The sequence below is a fragment of the Budorcas taxicolor genome, chromosome 2 (genome assembly GCF_023091745.1).
Source record: "Budorcas taxicolor isolate Tak-1 chromosome 2, Takin1.1, whole genome shotgun sequence".
NCBI classification, from domain to species: domain Eukaryota; kingdom Metazoa; phylum Chordata; class Mammalia; order Artiodactyla; family Bovidae; genus Budorcas; species Budorcas taxicolor.
In genome coordinates, this window is record NC_068911.1 from 117492542 (window position 1) to 117512123 (window position 19582).

Below are 19582 nucleotides of genomic sequence, written 5' to 3' on the forward strand. Positions count from 1 at the left end.
ATACTTTTATACAGGCATGTGCACACATGCACGCACACACATACATTCTTTCTTACATAGTATTATGTTAACTTTAGGTTTTTCCAAAATCTTCTCAGTGTCTTCACAAGTGTAATCAAGATTAATAATCTAAATGCAAACAGTGATGTGTCTCTTTGCAAATTAGTATACAGTTTCAAATCTACCTGTTTACAATTTTCTTCCAAGTTTCCTTCTCCAGGCCCAGAGCAGGTCGAGGCCGCCCTTATGGGTAAATCTTCCCCTACTCGACTACGCTGAAGCAGGATGGACAGGAGAGGGGCAGGGTTTAATCAGAGGCAAGAAGCACACACTTAAAACCATGGTTATTGATAAGCTTCCAAGTGTTTGGCTTAGTTTCTAAAGTCATGTGTGTGTGTGTATGTATATATATATATGAAAGAGAGAAATTGTACAATCTAAAAGTCTATGGATAGTAATAGAACAGTAACAGGATTCTGAAGAATAATATCAGTAACTACCAGTTTTAAACCTCAATCATCCCCTAAATCCTTTATAATCATAACCACTCCTGGAAGTAAGGCTCTTGCAAAGAGATTAAAGTGAGACTTGAGCAAGGCAGTCACAATTAAGCTGAGATTCAAAATCTCATTCAATGGTATTAAAACTCTGAGCTTTTAGATTAGGACAGCTGCCTATCTATAATAGGCAGAGATTCATATTTTTTTCAATTAGCAATGCCAACTTTTGAAAGCTGTTTATATACTTCTCCCCCTCCAGGCAACAGCATCTTCATCATTTTTAGTATTCTGTGACATGCCATTATTCCCTGCATTTCTCAAAACAACCTTTGGGGGCCAAACCTGTTAGTTCATTTGACAAAGCCAGTGCTCAATGTTAAAGAATCACATAAGAAAACACACAGGGATTCTGAGCCTGAAAATATAAATACACCATTAAAAATTCTATTGTCATTACTGCATTCCTTTTGACTTAACGGGGGAAAAAGAAATCTCCCTAATGCTGGAAAAAATGTGCAGCAGCAGCAAACCAAAGCAACCCTCAAACATTAACAGCTTAAACTATAAAAACAAAGCAGTATTTATCTAGGTTTTTATATGCTCTATTGTAATTGGTCCTCCCAATAGTGACTAGGGTCTGCCCTGCTGGCTCAGAGGTTAAAGCGTCTGCCCACAATGCAGGAGACCTGGGTTTGATCCCTGGGTCCGGAAGATCCCCCGGAGAAGGAAGTGGCAGCCCACTCCAGTATTCTTGCCTGGAGAATCCCATGGATGGAGGAGCCTGGTGGGCTACAGTCCAAGGGATCGCAAAGAGTCGGACACGACTGAGCGACTTCACTTACTTACTTACCAATAGTGACTAAAGCCAAGTATCATTATTCCTATTTTATGGATTTTAAACAAGAATTTAGAGGCTAAAAAGCCTCTAAAAAGCAGAGGCAGAAGTTAATATAATAGAGGTCAAACTCCAGAATCTACTTTCTTCTGTGAATATATTGTATAATCTTAACACAAACACAGTGCATTAAGAAAGGTCTAGTGTACCTCTGTAAAGCTTGGTCAGCACAACTATAAGGACTCTCAGAGCTAAAAAATGGAAACAGCTACTTCAGGAATAAAGCAGGCCAGTCAGGGTTTGGGTGGGGTTTTCCCACCTAGTCCAAGTCAGTCTTGGCCAGGGAAGCACACCTCACTGGTGACAGGCTTGTGCTTCAGTTTTGCTGTGCTCCTTCCCTTCTTAACATCTTAAATATTTAAACACCCATCTCTCTCCAGTATGAAACACCCCAGAACACTGACATAAAAGGGAAAACAAAATATTAAAAATGCTTAAGTCAGCAAAGCGGAGTTGTGTCAGCTTAAACTGATTCTAATGTATTTTCCCAAATATGAGATACGGAGAACAAGTTACACCACCTGCAAACTTCCCAAGTGTTGGTTGTATAAAATTAATACTGTCTGACGATACAGCCAATGTGAGAGTTTACTGCATTGGTTTCAGACTGTAGGGTGCTTCTAGTATTTAGAAGGTAACACCTCACTCTACTCTTAAGAAATTGAATCAGAACACCAACAGGAGAATTTGGTTCATAATCAGAAAGTGCTTTTAAATCACCAAGATGTCCTCCTAGTACCTGATACATTCTGTAAATGACAGGTGAGTCAAAACATACTTCTACTTAAAAGAGATATGGAAGCATATCTTTAGAGCATTAAATTATCCAGATAAAAATGGTGCCTGTTTTCTTTTTCTACAGCTTTAAAATAATAATGAAAAGTTAAATCTTAGCATAGAGTGATATATACCATATCACAATTTCTAAGTATTTTAACTTATTTAGGCATGACATTCATTTAGACAATCTTTCAAATACATCTCAAGTTCTTGGATAAGGCAGTTGGATCACTTACAATAGCATCTATACCTGGGTGAAATATGCAGTGGATGGAACATCAAAACAGAGCATTTAAACAGAAGTAGCTCTAACTCCAGGAAGGATTAATCTGCAGTGCCTTAACGCAGTTTGTGAGAGGCAGCTATGGGGCAAAGGAACATACATCTGAATATTGTGCTTTAACAAGCCTATTTAAATCAAGTAACAGTGCTTCATGGGGTCAGAAAGAGTCGGACACGACTGAGTGACTGAACATACATTTGAATATTGTGCTTTAACAAGCCTATTTAAATCAAGTAACAGTGCTTCATGGGGTCACAAAGAGTCGGACACGACTGAGTGAGTAAACTGAACTGAACAGTGCTTTACTAGCAAGGGCTGGATGGATACAACTTAAAGCCAAACAATCTAATCCACAGATATCTTGGATGATTAAAAAGCAGAGATGCATCTGCTAAACTGAACCCCAACACAAATGTGTCGTTAGGTAAAAAAGTGCCCTATTTAAGTAAGAGCTAAGGAATTACCAAATAACTAACCATGGAAGACTCATGCCAACCCATTGAAAAGGAGACCAAAGCCTTGGGCAGCAGAACACTAAGGTGGACCCCAAGATTCCAGCCTCCTGGTGAGTAAGCCCTACACAATCCCCTCTCCTAAGGTGAGTGATGAACACCATTCCCACAATTACGTTACAAGGAAGAAGGGATTTTGCAGGTACAATTAGTCCCTCCCTAATCAGTTGATTTTTGGTTAAAGGGCAGATTATCCTGGGTGGATCTGACCTAATCAGGTGAGCCACTGCAAGCAGTCACAGAGATTAACATGAGAATCTCCTGCTGGCTTCTTTGTAATTTATCTTTTGTTCTTAAAGAATAATTTTGTTGAACAGAGAATTCTTAGTTGACTTTTCTTTGCTTTCAGCACCATTAAAGTCAACAGGCTGCCTCCGTTCTTCAAGGTTTCAGATGAGAAAGCAGCTGCTTGTCTTACTGAGGATCTGGGCTATGCTGAGCTGCTTCCTTGGGCTGCTCCCATGAGCTTCTGTTTCATTTTCAGCAGTTTGATTATGTCTAGGTGTGAATCTTTTTCTTCTTCTTTTTTTTTAAAGTGTACTTGGATTTGGTTGAGCTTCTTAGATGTGCAAATTAATGTTTTTCCATAAAATTTAGGAAATTTTAGGACATTAAGTCTTTTCCTGCTGGCTCTGCAGAAGCAAACTGCCAGGCCAGGTATGGGTGTGGCCTCCATGAGCTGTGATCACCCCCTGCTGACAGTGGGCAAAAAAACAGGTACCATAGCCCTCAACAGTAATGAACTGACTTAGGCCAAGAACCAGGGAGTTGGAAGAGAATTCTACATCTCAAGTGAGACTGAAGACCCAGGCAACATCTTGATTTCTGTCTGGGAAGACTAAGCAGAGAATCCAGAGAACATGTGCCAGACTTCTAACCCACAGAACTGTGAGATTATAAATTTTTGTAGTTTCAATTGGCTAAGTCTGTGGTAATAGGTTATGCAATATGAAACTAATACAGAAGCCAAAAGAGGAGAACTTCCAAGCCTGTGGTTTTGAAAATGGTGACTTCAAAATGTTATTTGAAATTAGATCACTTCTCTTCGGGTACTTATTCATTAATTCATTTAAAATAACTTCTTAAAATGCTCACTTTGTTCCTATAGGTATCATTCTAGGTGTTGGGCATAAGTAGGGAGGTGGGGGAGGGGCAGGGAATAGCAAGACCAGGCCTGGTCCTAAAGATGATGAGGACCTAGCTGGGGTCCTGTGAAAACCAGCAACAGGTCAAGACCACACCAGCAGTCTACAGGTCTGCAGGTCAATCTTAGGGGCAGTGGTCTAAAATAAGAGGCTGCTTATTAAATTGTTACACTTATTAAATAAGTGTTAATTCTTATTAACACTGTGCATTAAAAATCAACCATACATGGAAGGAACTCCAATCAGACACAAAACAACATCCATACTCCACTTTGTGCCAATTAAGTCAAGTGACTTTGGGTAAAGCACAGGAATTGAGACTGGTTTTTATTGCAGCCAGGGCTGAGGACTACTGACGAAAAAAAAAAAAAAAAGCTTTTCAACTTCCTCTGAAGCCCTGGATTACTGTCCCGGAGCCCAGGTTTGAGCTCAGCCTGAAGATGAGGTATTTTAGCAGTCCTCACAACGGGGGAGGGGAAGATAGAAGGGCAGACATGGAGGTGGAGTGCCAGTGCAGAACAGGGTTTGCACAGTAGCACAGTATGATCCAAAATAACTGGAATTAAGATCAAACAGTAAATAAGTTATGTGATCTCAGCCTTAAACATCCTAACCATAATTGACTTAAGCTAGTATTTTAAAGTGGGCTTCCCAGGTGGCACTAGTGGTAAAGAACACACCTGCCAATGGCAGGAGATTTACAGAGATGTGGGTTCAATCCCTGGGTTGGGAAGATCCCCTGGAGGAGGGCACAGCAACCCACTCCAGTATTCTTGCCTGGAGAATCTCACGGACAGAGGCGCCTGATGTGCTACAGTCCAAATGGTTGCAAAGAGCTAGACACAACTGAAGCGACTGAGGATAGTATTAAAGTAACTTGAGTGTTTTGATGTCCCAGGCTGGATACCTTTGAAACATTTCTCTAGTGTCCTGATTACAAAAGTTAGGACAATAAATCCTAGTTCAAATTTTTCATGTGCATGTCCAGAAAAAGTAGACATCATGACCACAGTCAGCTGTTCCCATATAGGCCCTAATCATGGTAACATGCAAGTATTAAATATCCTTCAGCCCCACAGGAGGGAATACTTGAGTAACAATCAATTATGAAACAAACTCACATAGACACACACATATGTACTTGCTATGACTAAATACAGGAAGGCTTTTGTATATATTAGTTGATCTGTGATTTTGAAAACCATAACAAATACTTTGACTTTCCAATCAACCAAATCATTTTACCACCTCCCACTGTACCCCTCTAATCCCAAAGAGGCTTAATAGTTAAAGGTTGCCAGTGAAATGTTCTTTTGATAAATACTGAAAAATTTTATAAAAGGATCATATATTTAAATTATTATTTAATATCAGAACAATAATTTTGAATGAGTGCATTAATAAAATTCATCCTTGTTTCTTTAGCCTTAGAGAACTTCATTTATTATTAATACTATATAATGGCTGGAGAATTATATGGGCTGTAATTCTCCCAAAGAAACATTTGATTCTCCTCCTTGGACTCCGGGAGGCAGGCGCTAAGCAGGTAGGTGTTCAGGTGCAAAGCAATCTTGCTAACACTGCTTAGAATCATCTTTAACCCTGCCTTGACCTAAGTGGTCCACACTGTTTCTATCCCAAGGCCAAAGGACTATTTTGGCTATGGAGTTGGCTATGAAGGAAGTATACTGTGGGGGGGGGAAATGCAAGGTTCATGATTATATACAAATAATCAAAATCAAATACTTTTAGTCTAAAAGTAGAACTGAGAAATCTGACTTAAAAGTAATTTTTAAAGGCTAGTTGGGCCAGTTAGTTTACATATAAAGTAAGAGAATAATGGCCATGTGTGAAACTCAAACATAGAAGAACAGGACACTGACAGAAAGAGAATAGAAACAATAAACACAGTGATAACTCACACTTCCTGTATGCTTATCACATGTCAGGAACTGACCACGCTTTTAATATATATGAATTCATCTTCATAGTAGTCCTGAGGTGGAATACTACCTAGGAATAGAAGTGCTAACATCCTGTGCTCCCTATAACTGTGTTACATGCCTCTCAATGTGCCATTTCAGAAGAAAAGAGCAAGTATTTAGCTGATTAAAAAAAAAGCAACAATATAACATTTTGGTATCAGGGTATCTCCATTACACAAGATTTCAGATTTTCATTTTGATATGCAAAGACTGGAATGAGGTGGTACTAGACAGAGAAGATAGGGGGAGGAGCTAAGTCTTGGTTTCGTAGAAAAGGAAAGAGAGAGGTTTGCATGTAGGTATGAAGGTGGTTTGAGCATTCCTATAAATTCCTCTCCCTAATTTACACCTAAGAACACGCTGTGATTAAAGCTGTGCCTGGCACTTTGGGACATACCTTTCTCACGTCTGAACTCTTTGGTTCTGTTGTCCAGGTTATGATTCTAGAAACAGCAAGCCTTGTCTCACTAGAGTTTACGAAATCTGTTGGGTCCATCTGCCTGGCGAGAGACTCAATATACTTCAGGATTGCAACTTTGACCTGAAAGAGCCAGTAATTACAAACAGTAAGTACACCTTACACATTTTTGAACAGAACTCTTACTGGTGCTCAGAGAAAAGTACATACGACCTGGACTTATGTTCCTACACAGGGAGCCTGCAGCAGAGAAAAGCATGGATGACTGACCCTGAAGTCTTGGACAGGAAGGGGCCCCTGCAGAGAAGCAGGCCCTGATCCTCTGACACCCCAGGACACTTGCTGAGCAAGAGCCCACTCGGGGGGGCCGAAGGACCCCAAGTTCTGCCACTGACAGAGCGGGCACGAACAACTCCGCGTTTTGATTTTTAGCCACTCTAGGCCAGGTCTTGCAAAGCAGCACTAAAGGCAATCAGGGTGATGTTCGGCCCTAACTTCTCCACTGATATCTCACTTGGCTTTGACCTCAGGAGAAACAAGCTATTATTTATTGAAGGTGAAGTTGAAGTCACTCAGTCGTGTTCAACTCTTTGCGACCCCATGGACTGTAGTCTACCAGGCTCCTCTGTCCATGGGATTTTTCCAGGCAAGAATACTGGAGTGGATTGCCATTTCCTTCTCCAGGAGATCTTCCTGACCCAAGGATTGAACCCAGGTCTCCGGCATCGTAGGCAGATGCTTTACCATCTGAGCCACCTGGGAAGTAGGCCTCTCCTAAAACCTTGACGGGAGAAGGAAATGGCAACCCGCTCCAATATTCTTGCTTAGAGAATCCTGTGGACAGAGGAAGCTGGAGGGCTGCTGTCCATAGGGTTGCGAAGAATTGGACACGACTGAAGCAACTTAGCAGGCATGCATGCATTGGAGAAGGAAATGGCAACCCACTCCAGTATTTTTGCCTGGAAAATCCCAGGGACAGAGGAGCCTGGTGGGCTGCAGTCTATGGGAGCACATAAAGTTGGACACGACTAAAGCGACTTAGCAGCAGCAGCAGCAAAACCTTGACAGAAGCTGGTAATCAAAGAACAGACAGTGTACCCGATCTGATTCAAAGGAATACATCTTCCTTCAAATACTATCAGTCTTGTTCTTACATTTTTTACATTACAAAACATCTAACAGCTAATTTACATGTGTTATAATGTTAATATTAAAAACGTTCTAATAAGAGCTATTTCAATACATCAAAATTTTTTAAATTGTGAAACAGTAATAACACACAAATGTTGGTGAGGACATGAAATCATTGGGAGTTCTCAGACACTGCTGGCCAGAATATAATATGGTACAACCATCTCAGCAGTCTGAAATAAAGTGAAGCACGTGCTTACCAAGTAAACCAGCACTAGGCACTGAACCAAGAGAAATGGGCACACGGTGCTCATAGCAGATCTACTAATAACAGCCAAATATGAGTCATGTCTGAACAAGTATAGTTTAAGCAAATTTGACTTCTAGAGGTTGAACTATAAGTTACTGACCTTGAGGTTAGGAGTTTGAGTCTGATCCACAATAAATCGCATCAAAATGTTAAATTGTTGATCAAATGGAAAGGAGTCCCTAGGTTTATAAAAAGAAGAAAGTAGTTAAAAGAAAGATTTCTTACAAAAAGTAATGTAAAATCATGTAAGAAACAAAAAAACAGATTAACACATGTAAAAAGCAAGCCTGTTTACCTTTTTTTAAACATTACTTTTCATTTTATATAATAAATACTAAAGTAATACACATAACACAGAAAAGTTATAAAAAGAGAGATCTTCTTAGAAGTCCCAAAACACGTAAACTAAGCAATGAACTAAGGAAGAAATGCGTACTCGCCTTCTCGGGATTTGTTTACCTTCTTCTCCAGGTTCCTTCTGGAAACCTGCTCACATAAGAAAGAGCTCCAATGCCCAAGCCTACCTTTTATACCCTGACGAGGCTGCCTGCACTGTCTATCCCCTGAGGCCTCTGCTGGGTAATAGCCTGTGAGCCAACTGTGTGCGTCAGCACAGACGAGTGCCTGGGGACACTCATAGACACACCCTCGCCAGCTACAGACACACACAGCAGCCTGTGCCCTGAGAGTTCCACTTAGCGCCACTTCTCACTTGGGACTAATTCTGTGTCTTGTCATCATCTCGTATTTGTGATCCAACTGAGTAGCCCTGAGGGCTCTTGCAGAATCAAAGTCAGCACTCCCTTCCTTAAAAATTACCCATATGATTTTAAAACTGCCCAAAGGAGCCCTTGTTCCTGATGCAGACAGGCCTTCCATGGTGACAGGAAAGATAATGCAAGAGAAACACACATTATATTGAGGCTGAGTGTCTGTATTGCTCTTTAGGCTCCCTTTAAGAGACTTTTCTCAGTGTACAAAAGTATAGTGAAAATAAAAGGGATGTAGGGTCACATCTATAAAATCACAGGACTGATCTGAAATTCAAATAAAATAATACAAGAAAAATACAAAGTAGTGCCATCATTATACTGATTAACAAAAAGCAAACGATCCAACAGCACATCCTTTTCTCCCACAACTATCTGTATCCAGGAGGCTCTGAGGACCACTTCTGCAGGCAAAGCATACTTAGCATACATGATTTAAGTGACTCACACTGGCTACACATCGGAGAAATAACACACAGAACACCTCCCCCTTTTTCCACAGCGAACAGAGGGTGGACGTCTTAGGCACTCACCAAAACAATGCCAGCTCAAAGAAGATGTAGGTATTTCACCTCATAGATTGTTGGGATATTTCAGCGCCAACAAGAGAATGTGGGTATCAAGTAAGAAAGAAGATATTCAAGTGGGAGACAAAAACTACAGGTAACAGAGTGACAAGAAACCATCTACAAAGAGTCTCCTAATATCAAAATGGTCTAGTTCCCTCCTGCCCAACCAAACAGACGTTTTTCCAAAGATGATATACAAACGGCCAACAAGTACACAAAAAAGTGCTCAACATCACTAATTATTAGAAAAATGCAAATAAAAACTACAGTGAGATATTGTCTCACACTTGTTAGAATGGCTATTATCAAAAAGACAGGAGACGATAAATGCTGGTGGAAATGTAAATTGGTGCAGCCACTGTGGAAAACAGTATGGATGTTTCTCAAAAAAAAAACTAAAACTAGGGAGTTCCCTGGTAGCCTAATTGTTAGGATTCCGGGCTTTCCCTGCTCTGATCCATGTTCAATTTCCGATCAGGAAACAGATCCCACAAGCCATAGTGCGTGGCCAAAAAAAACAAAAAAAGGAGAGAGAGCCATCTGACCTCTGTTACCTGCAGCACCATTCACAATCACTGAGACACGAAAACAACCTCAGTGCGTTGATGGATGAATGGATAAAGAAAATGTGCTGTGTATATAGATGGAATATTATTTCGTCATAAAAAAGAAGGAAGTAATGCCATTTGTGACAACATGGATGAAACTTGAGGGTATTATGCTATGTGAAATAAGTCAGAGAAAGACAAATACTGTATGATATCACTTATCTACAAAATTAAAAAAAAAAAAAGGTCAAACTCATAGAAACAGAGAGTAGAATGGTGGTTGCCAGAGCCTAGGGGTGGAGGAAATGGGAGATACTGGTCAAAGGGCACAAACTTCCAGTTACAGTTATGACATGAATAAATTCTGGGGGTCAAACGTATAGCCTGTTGATCATAGGTAATGATACTGTATCATACACTTGTTAAGAGAATGTGTCTTAAATGTTTTTACCACATACGCAACAAAAAATAGTAATTAAGTGAGGTGAAGGATATAAATATTAACACTGTACTAATCATTTAGCAATATACATATGTATCAAATCCTCATGCTGTACACTTAAAACTTACACAATGCTGTATGTCAATTATATATCAAAAGCTGGGAGAACACGATTTTGCCCCAAACACTTGCCTTGTGACGTCAAGAGCTTTCTGAACTTTTGCTTGCACAGATCCAAGTAAATCCGCTCCCATTTTCTTCAGTAATTGTGTGAGAAGAACAAAAAGCCAGTCTTGCAAGTCATCCTTATGAATTATTATAAAATCCACAAGGGTCTCCAAAAACATACTGAAAACCTAGACACAAAGGGAAACCAAGTATTTTACATGTTTAATTCATAATTTCCTCCCAAGTCTTCAAAAGGTGAAAATGCCCAATTGGCCTTTGCCCAGAGTCATAACTTGGGTGACAATGTTAATAACTGGACACGGTATAAAAGGCAAATATAGTACAGAAAAGAGATAAAGGAAAAGGGGTTGGAACTTACTCTCTGTTGTGAATTCCACCGCAAACCAGGCCATGCAACGAAACAGATTCCATGTTAGTCCACAGTGAAGTCATATCATTTTCATGCAGTTTTCTAAAAGGCCTGAAAAGGCTATGAACTGACAAAATCCTCTCCCCTCCCTCTACATGCCTTTAAAAGCCAGTACAGAGAGAAATTAACTTTGTTGAAAAGTATGAGTCTAATCCTGGAGGCCAGCCTTCCTTCCTTTCTTCTCTCTATGTTTATTTCATTCTCTGGCATTCAGCAACTATTACTGTAGGATAAGGAAAAAAACTTGCATACCTATTGCTTTCATTTCCATCATCTATTTTGATGCGTGCCAATTCAGATATTACAAAGTGTTATCTCTATAAAAAGATATTATAAAAACTATACTAATATTTACAAGAGTACAGCTTAGAATAAAACAGACTGACGGCTGACATAATTCTCACACCATGGTGCAATAATCACTGCTACCTCCTGTGAGACAAAGTTCACAGTGGCTTATCCCTGAACCAATTTCAGAGAGGTAAATGGCAGCACTGTGTACCTATTTGGTTAATAAGTTGTGTTCTGCTGGGACAAACCAGCTATCACAGACTTGCTCAGTTACGGCGCAGGAACTGTTAACCACCAGGGGTCTCTCGGGAGACAGCTCAGAGAGAAGGCAATGAGTCCCAGCTGCGGGACTCCTGGCTTAGCACTAAGGCAGCTAGCAAATATTGACTAAACTGAGACCTCCAAACTCACTGTACAAGAGCCTTCTGATGGAAACAACTTTCCTTCTTTATCCTCACATTCTTTATCCTCACGTTCTGAATCAGCAATCTAGAGGTGACAGGTAATAGAAATTTCATCAATGTCCAAATCCACCTAATATCCCTTATGCTATATATCTTATGAGTCTTATGCTTTAAATCTTACTGCTCTTAATATTATCTTACAGAAAACCTTGATAATTTTATCTCTGAACATCTATGATGCTTTTAAAATCAATGCTTCTTGGATTTTATTAATATTGTGAATGTTAACCTTGTTGTGAGGGTCAAAACAGGAATTTTAAGACATGTTTCAAGACCAATACTGAGGAGAATTGTTGCCCCCCAGCAAAAAAAAAAGAATCCCTGCATTCACTCTCCCCTGCTCCTGTGAGCATCTCAGAAGGGAAGGGTGCGATGTTTTCTATACCCTTAGCCCAGAGCGGGTGCTCAGCAAGCGCTGAATGAGAGCACAGGCAGGTGGATGACTGACACGTCACGGACAATTTCTACATGGAGGAAAGGCCAGGAAAAGAAGGGAGATGATAACTGGCTAGGCTTCTGACCATGACAGGTTTCCTTCCCCTGGTAGGACTTAGAAGAGACCATTTTTACTAGGAAAACAATAGTATAGGATAGTTAAAGCTTGCGCATCAAGTACTTTAAGATTTGCTTGTGTTGATTTTAGGTTTTCTCAATTTCTATGGAAATTGAACGGTTCTATGAAGACCTACAAGACCTTTTAGAACTAACACCCAAAAAAGATATCCTTTTCATTATAGGGGACTGGAATGCAAAAGTAGGAAGTCAAGACACACTTGGAGCAACACGCAAATTTGGCCTTGGAGTACAGAATGAAGCAGGGCAAAGGCTAATAGAGTTTTGCCAAGAGAACGCACTTGGTCACAGCAAACACCCTCTCTTCCAACAACACAAGAGAAGACTCTACACATGGATATCACCTGATGCCCAATGCTGAAATCAGATCGATTATATTCTTTGCAGCCAAAGATGGAGAATCTCTATACAGTCAGCAAAAACAAGACCGGGAGCGGACTGTGGCTCAGACCATGAACTCCTTATTGCCAAATTTAGACTGAAATTGAAGAAAGTGGGGAAAACCACTAGACCATTCAGGTATGACCTAAATCAAATTCCTTAATGATTATACAGTGGAAGTGACAGATTTAAGGGACTAGATCTGATAGAGAGTGCCTGATGAACTATGGACAGAGGTTTCTGATATTGTACAGAAGACAGGGATCAAGATCATCCCCAAGAAAAAGAAACACAAAAAAGCAAAATGGCTATCTGAGGAGGCCTTACAAATAGCTGTGAAGAGAAGAGAAGCAAAAAGCAAAGGAGAGAAGGAAAGATATACCTATTTGAATGCAGAGTTCCAAAGAATAGCAAGGAGAGATAAGAAAGTCTTCCTCGGTGGTCAGTGCAAAGAAATAGAGGAAAATAATAGAATGGGAAAGACTAGAGATCTCTTCAAGATAATTAGAGATACGAAGGGAACATTTCATGCAAAGATGGGCTCAATAAGGACATAAATGGTATGGACCTAACAGAAGCTAAGATATTAACAAGACGGGGCAAGAATACATAGAAGAACTGTACAAAAAAGATCGTCATAACCCGGATAATCATGATGGTGTGATCACTCACCTAGAGCCAGAAATCCTGGAATGGGAAGTCAAGTGGGCCTTAGAAAGCATCCCTACAAACAAAGCTAGTGGAGGTGATGGAATTCCAGTTGAGCTATTTCAAATCCTAAAAGATGATGCTGTGAAAGTGCTGCACTCAATATGATGCTGGCAAATTTGGAAAACTCAGCAGTGGCCACAGGACTGGAAAAGGTCCGTTTTCATTCCAATCCCAAAGAAAGGCAATGCCAAAGAATGCTTGAACTACTGCACAATGCACTCATCTCACACGCTAATAAAGTAATACTCAAAATTCTCCAAGTTAGGCTTCAGCAATATGTGAACCGTGAACTTCCAGATGTTCAAGCTGGTTTAGAAAAGGCAGAGAAACCAGAGATCAAATTGCCAACATCCGCTGGATCATGGAAAAAGCAAGAGAGTTCCAGAAAAACATCTCTTTCTGCTTTATTGACTATGCCAAAGCCTTTGACTGTGTGGATCACAATAAACTGTGGAGAATTCTTAAAGAGACAGGAATACCAGACCACCTGACCTGCCTCTTGAGAAACCTATATGCAGGTCAGGAAGCAACAGTTAGAACTGTTTGGAACAACAGACTGGTTCCGAATCGGGAAAGGAATACATCAAGGCTGTATATTATCACCCTGCTTATTTAACTTATTATATGCGGACTACATCATGAGAAACACTGGGCTGGATGAAGCACAAGCTGGAATAAAATTGCCAGGAGAAATAGCCATAACCTCAGATATGCAGATGACACCACTCTTATGGCAGAAAGTGAAGAAGAACTAAAGAGCCTCTTGATGAAAGTGAAAGAGGAGAGTGAAAAAGTTGGCTTAAATCTCAACATTCAGAAAACTAAGATCATGGCATCTGGTCCCATCACTTCATGAAAATTAGATGGGGACACAGTGGAAACAGTGGCAGACTTTATTTTGGGGGGGCTCCAAAATCAGTGCTGATGGTGACTGCAGCCATGAAATTAAAAGATGCTTACTCCTTGGAAGGAAAGTTATGGCCCACCTAGACAGCATTTTAAAGAGTGGAGACATTACTTTGCCAACAAAGGTCCGTCTAGCTAAGGGTATGGTTTTTCCAGTAGTCATGTATGGATGTGAGAGTTGGACTATAAAGAAAGCCGAGCACCGAAGAATTGATGCTTTTGAACTGTGGTGTTAGAGAAGACTCTTGAGAGTCCCTTGGACTGCAAGGAGGTCCAACCAGTCAATCCTAAAGGAGATCAGTCCTGAGTGTTCATTGGAAGGACTGATGTTGAAGCTGAAACTCCAATACTTTGGCCACCTGATGCCAAGAGCTGAATCATTTGAAAAGACTCTGATGCTGGGAAAGATTGGGGGCAGGAGAAGGGGATGACAGAGGATGAGATGGTTGGATGGCATCACTGACTCGATGGACATGAGTTTGGGTAAACTCTGGGAGTTGGTGATGGACAGGGAGGCCTGGCATGCTGTGGTATATGGGGTCGCAAGAGTTGGACATGACTGAGCGACTGAACTGAACTGATGATTGTTTTGGTTCTTTATCCACCCTTTAACTTTCCTGATATCTTCACTCCTCTTGTTTTCTTTCTCTAAAACCATCTAACACCTTCAAAGGCTTCCTCCCAAACTCTGGTTTTTATTTAAAATCTAGACTCTGAGTAAACTTTTGTCAAGGGTCTCGCTCTCAGCTCCACTCCTAGAAAGGGCTTGTCTCTCACTCTGGGGTACTCAGCAGGGAGCCCTTGTCAAAAGGTGGCCCTCAGTGCCCCCAGAGGCATGGGCATCAGCTGGGTGGCCACCATCTAGCAAATTCTTAGAAGTGGCAATCTATTTGGAGATATATTTGATGTGGCTTTTCAGTAAATTCATTCTATAAATGCTATCATCTTTCTATCTTGTCCTATACAGACAAATTCTACATGGGTACCAAAAAAAATTTATATACTTGCTTATTTTCTTCACTACTGTAACTTTCTAAAAAGGCATTATAAAACACTGTTACATCCTAGCATCCAGCCTATGTACTTCCATGAAGTATGCAAAACTGTTCGCTGAGTGAATGAAAGACTACATCTGATTCTCTCCAGGGTAACCCTTACTTGAAATGCACTTTATTAATGACACTGTATGGACAAGAGAAGTTTCTAAGAATTCTGTCTTCAAAAGATATAACAGAAACTACTGTTAAAATAAGTCTGGAAGGGCTACACTGCATGGTGGGGCTGTTCTCCCACTCTGAAGCAGTGCATTATATAGAAGGACATGCAGAGAGGTTACAAGTGGGCAGGTTCTCAGACCTTACCTTGCTGTGAGGGTCAGCAAACATTCGGGTGAAAATCTCACACAATCTTTTCAATTCTACTCGACTAGGAAATAAAATGAAAAAAATTTAATATTTAATAAGTCAACACTGAAAGTAGTTACAGCTTCTCTAAATCCTTTTATTTCATGTAACATGTTTTATATAATTTTTATGTTATACCTTTTCTTCTACAAATGAATTATCTGAATTTTAATTTGACAGAATTACACAGGAATAAGAAATCACACCAATTCTGGTCTTGTTCTAAAATGAAACTGAATCTCAGAGTGTGATCACATAAGTTTACACACATGCACATATGGCAAAGCCAGACGCCAAATCCTGCTCACTTCATTTCCACATGCGACAGATGAAAGGTAGTCGGATCAATTCAGAAAAGCATGTGCAGCAGGGTCAGACAGACCTGGATTTTAGTCTCAGTTCTGTTTTAGTCAAAGTACTGTGATATCTTTATACTCATTTCAGTACAACAAACCGCTGCTAACTATCTACCTGCTACAGCGTCTTGAGTCAAGCACATACTCACTCCACATCAGTGCCCCGGTGACACTTCTTACCCTGAACTGCACTACCGAATCCTGTCTGTACTTCAAAGTTTGATCAGAAAGTGTTATCTTCTTCCCCATACCATCCCCTCTCACATCCAGTGGTCCTTTTAACATCACTGACAATGAAATCCAGACCAGACCAATGTTAATTGACAGATTCCTAGAGCTTATTCAATGGATAGTTGGAGAACACAAAGAACCAAGAAACTGGGGCCACCAGAATTAAGGAGATTATTGGAGAATAAGGACATTTCATCGTATTTGTTTTCTGACAGATCACTAGACCACCAGAGGTGACCTACACTTCAGCAGAAACGTGCATGCACAGAATGGAATGAATAAAGGGGGGGCAGGGAGTTTAGGTGGCAGGAAGGAGTATGGCAGGGGTCACACTGACTACAGACGGCCACACTTGAAGCCCAGTGACTCGTCAATCCATGCTCACAGAGGTTTTGCAGAGCCATCCATGAACGGAAACACGTAACCAGTCTCACAGCATTGCTTAAAAAACTTATCGAAAGAATGTAACAGACTATAGTTCAAATATCTCTGTAACCATGAGATTCACCCTGCCATCAATAACATATCAGTACTGTCATGGTTTTATAAGAAGTATTTCTTCTTAGATATAAAATAACGGTGTGTTAGTGGTACCTTAGATCTGATGAAGTATGTTATAAACATGTGTTTTTGGTATATGTAATACATGCCTATTTTAGAAAATTTATGAAATACAAATACAGGAACAAAAACAAAAGCAAAAATTATCAATTCTAGAGATAATGCTGTACTACTTTGGAGTTCTCCGTTTGAGTGTCTTTACTCTGGAAATCTATAAAAACATATTTACGTATACATATGCACATGAAAACATTTTAGACTGAGACTGGCATCATTTTATCCATGCCTCTGAAGTGTAAACAAACTGTACTAACTTCAGAGTTGTTTTTATGTTTTACCTAAACCACAAACTGTTCTGAGTCTTCTCAAAACACCTACTAGACAAATCTGAGCCATGGTGAACCAAATGTTTCCTAGACCTAATAAGCTATGGAATGTCTGCCCAATATTTAAGTTCTCTGGAAGGCACAGGGCACATCTGAGCCATCCGGGCCTCTCTTGGGCCTGCCCCATTGATGACCATACATCCGTGTCAGGCCCCCATGCGTGTAACACGGGGCTCAATCTGAAGGAACCTGGCCTCCCACCCTACCTCAGCGTTCTCTGGCTCTTCAGCAGGTTCTGCAGACCCAGCAGCCCTTCCTTCCTCTCAGCCCAGTTGGAGCTGGCACAGTGGTTGAGCACCTCAGCCACATCCTCAGTCTGGCGCAGGTAGTGGGGGATACCCCCGTTCCGGGAGCCGTACGAGCGCTCCGAGCACACGCTGGAGGCGTCGCTGTTGGCGTCGTCATCAGAATACATCCCGTAGGGCTCATATCTCCTCCTCACAGGCTTCTTCTGCCAGATTCAAGGAGGGGTCGGGGAAGAAATGGAAAGGCAACATGAGTCTCACCACACAACATCAACAACGAAGAGTTAAATGTAGACACACACACACACAGGCACACACACACACATGGGCACATGCACCCACACCTTCCCTTTGCTTACAGATTAGGGAAACGGAACCAGAACAGCAGACTTCTGGTAGGCAGGGCGAGCAGTAAGCAGAGCACCCACAGCAGAGGAAGGAGCGTGATCTTTAGTGCAGTACATGGACCCGCCATGTGACTTCAGAAAGCCTCCTAACCTTCCCCTGAGATAATACTCATCGCCCTTCTCACAGGCTTGTTGTCAGGATTAAGTGGAATTGTATGCTGCACAGCCTAGCTCAGCGTCTGACACACTGAGTCTGTGAGCCCACCACCCTTCCCCAACCAAAAGCAACCTGTCTTGAGCATGGTCTGTAAGTAAATTTGTTTGAAAATTCATGCTCCCGTAAGAACATCTGACACTGCACTGTCAGTGGTGTAGTGTCCTATATAAAGGGATTCTCAAAAGCTCTATACCATTTTTATTAATGACTTACAGTTTTACAACACTAATAGGCCTCCTTAGACTAGAATACCCACTTCATTCATGTCTCTTACCCTGAATATAAAAATATTAAGTTAAATCCCCAAATTATATAGCAAGAACAATATAAAACAGATAAAATTTAATTTCTCTAAGAGGAAAACAAGTAGCTACGGGCTTAAACTGCACCAATGTAACTTCCTAGCAATGTGGCTTGTACACACATCACCACTTACCTGGGACAGCTCTGCCTTCCACCTACTGTCCCCATATAATTATTAATGGCACCCTCCCTCACACTCAAAAGTATCCTTGTTAGGATGATAATTATACGGCCATCTCACTTATACATGAACTAGATTCCTAAGATACGAAAAATGCTGAATGTATCCACTCATGAAATAATAACAACGTAAGAGACAAAACCTAGGTTAGTAAAATGAAACACTAGTAGCATAACGGGCAGAACTTGATGTTGGAAAACAACGCTCAAACACGCGTGAGACATGACCAGTTCTATCACTAGCAAAAGCACCACTAGTTTCCACAAAATCACAGTTCAGAACAGAACTTCTACACTAGGCTACATTTTTGTTGCTTTACCATCTCCTAAAGGAAATATACTCACAACAGAAAAAAAAAAGTTATAAAACAAAAGTTAAAGCACTGGTACCTTGCTCCTGGAGTCTCCTAACAGCTGTAGGCAGGAAAATATTGAAGGATGGGGAAAAAGCATAGAGAATTATGTCAGAAGCATATGTGGGGATTGTTCTTGCAACAAAAGTGTACAGCAAAACATATATTAGCAAACTAAAAATACAGGTTAGCAAGCAATTCATATCAAGCAAATAACAAAGAACGCTTTCACAATGGCATTTCCTAACCCTCTTGCACCTGTTATGAGACCTTCCAGTATCTCCTCTATAATTCTTTGCTGAAACTCTCCCCACACCACTGAGGCACATCCCAAATGTTGCTATTAACTCTGTCGTCTGCTCCTAGGAAAGCTTCTGTCCCGGGACTTCCTTTCTGTGAGGCAGGGACTGAGTAGCATCATGGCGCTGTCTTCTGAAGCAGGTCATGGGGAGAGACCAAGAGGTCTGGACAAAACGTCATAAGGGCAGTGGGAGTGTAAGGAGAGCCAGAACTCAGAGAAAAGCCCAAGTCAGGCAAAGCCCAGACTCTTGAGTCCTGCTCTGCCTCCTGGCACTTTGTGCAGTGTTCCTGGGGCAGATCTTTAAGGAACAAGGAGACACGGCCCTCCCCTCTTCCCCCACCCCAACCAAAGTGCTGTCTCACCAAGGGCTTTGCACATCCATCAATTCTCACCTCACTGGTTCCCACTTCTTAAAGTCCCGGAATAGGTAAGAAACAAATTCTAAACGCTGCAACTTGGAAGGAAAACTGCTTCATAAACTCTCCAA

At 40.9% G+C, this 19582-nt stretch overlaps 1 protein-coding gene across 3 annotated transcripts in view; it reads right to left on the reverse strand.

Annotated features, from left to right (window-relative positions):
• Nucleotides 1-19582, reverse strand: part of CLASP1 (cytoplasmic linker associated protein 1) — a 274154-nt gene that overhangs the window by 47867 nt on the left and 206705 nt on the right. For all 3 annotated transcript variants that reach the window (XM_052658970.1, XM_052658975.1, XM_052658963.1), the window contains 6 exons: nt 18832-18855; nt 17356-17600; nt 15574-15637; nt 10481-10644; nt 8060-8138; nt 6498-6641 (listed from right to left, as the gene is read on the reverse strand). In XM_052658970.1, coding sequence (XP_052514930.1) covers nt 6498-6641; nt 8060-8138; nt 10481-10644; nt 15574-15637; nt 17356-17600; nt 18832-18855 — 720 coding nt within the window. The remainder of the gene's footprint in view (nt 1-6497; nt 6642-8059; nt 8139-10480; nt 10645-15573; nt 15638-17355; nt 17601-18831; nt 18856-19582) is intronic.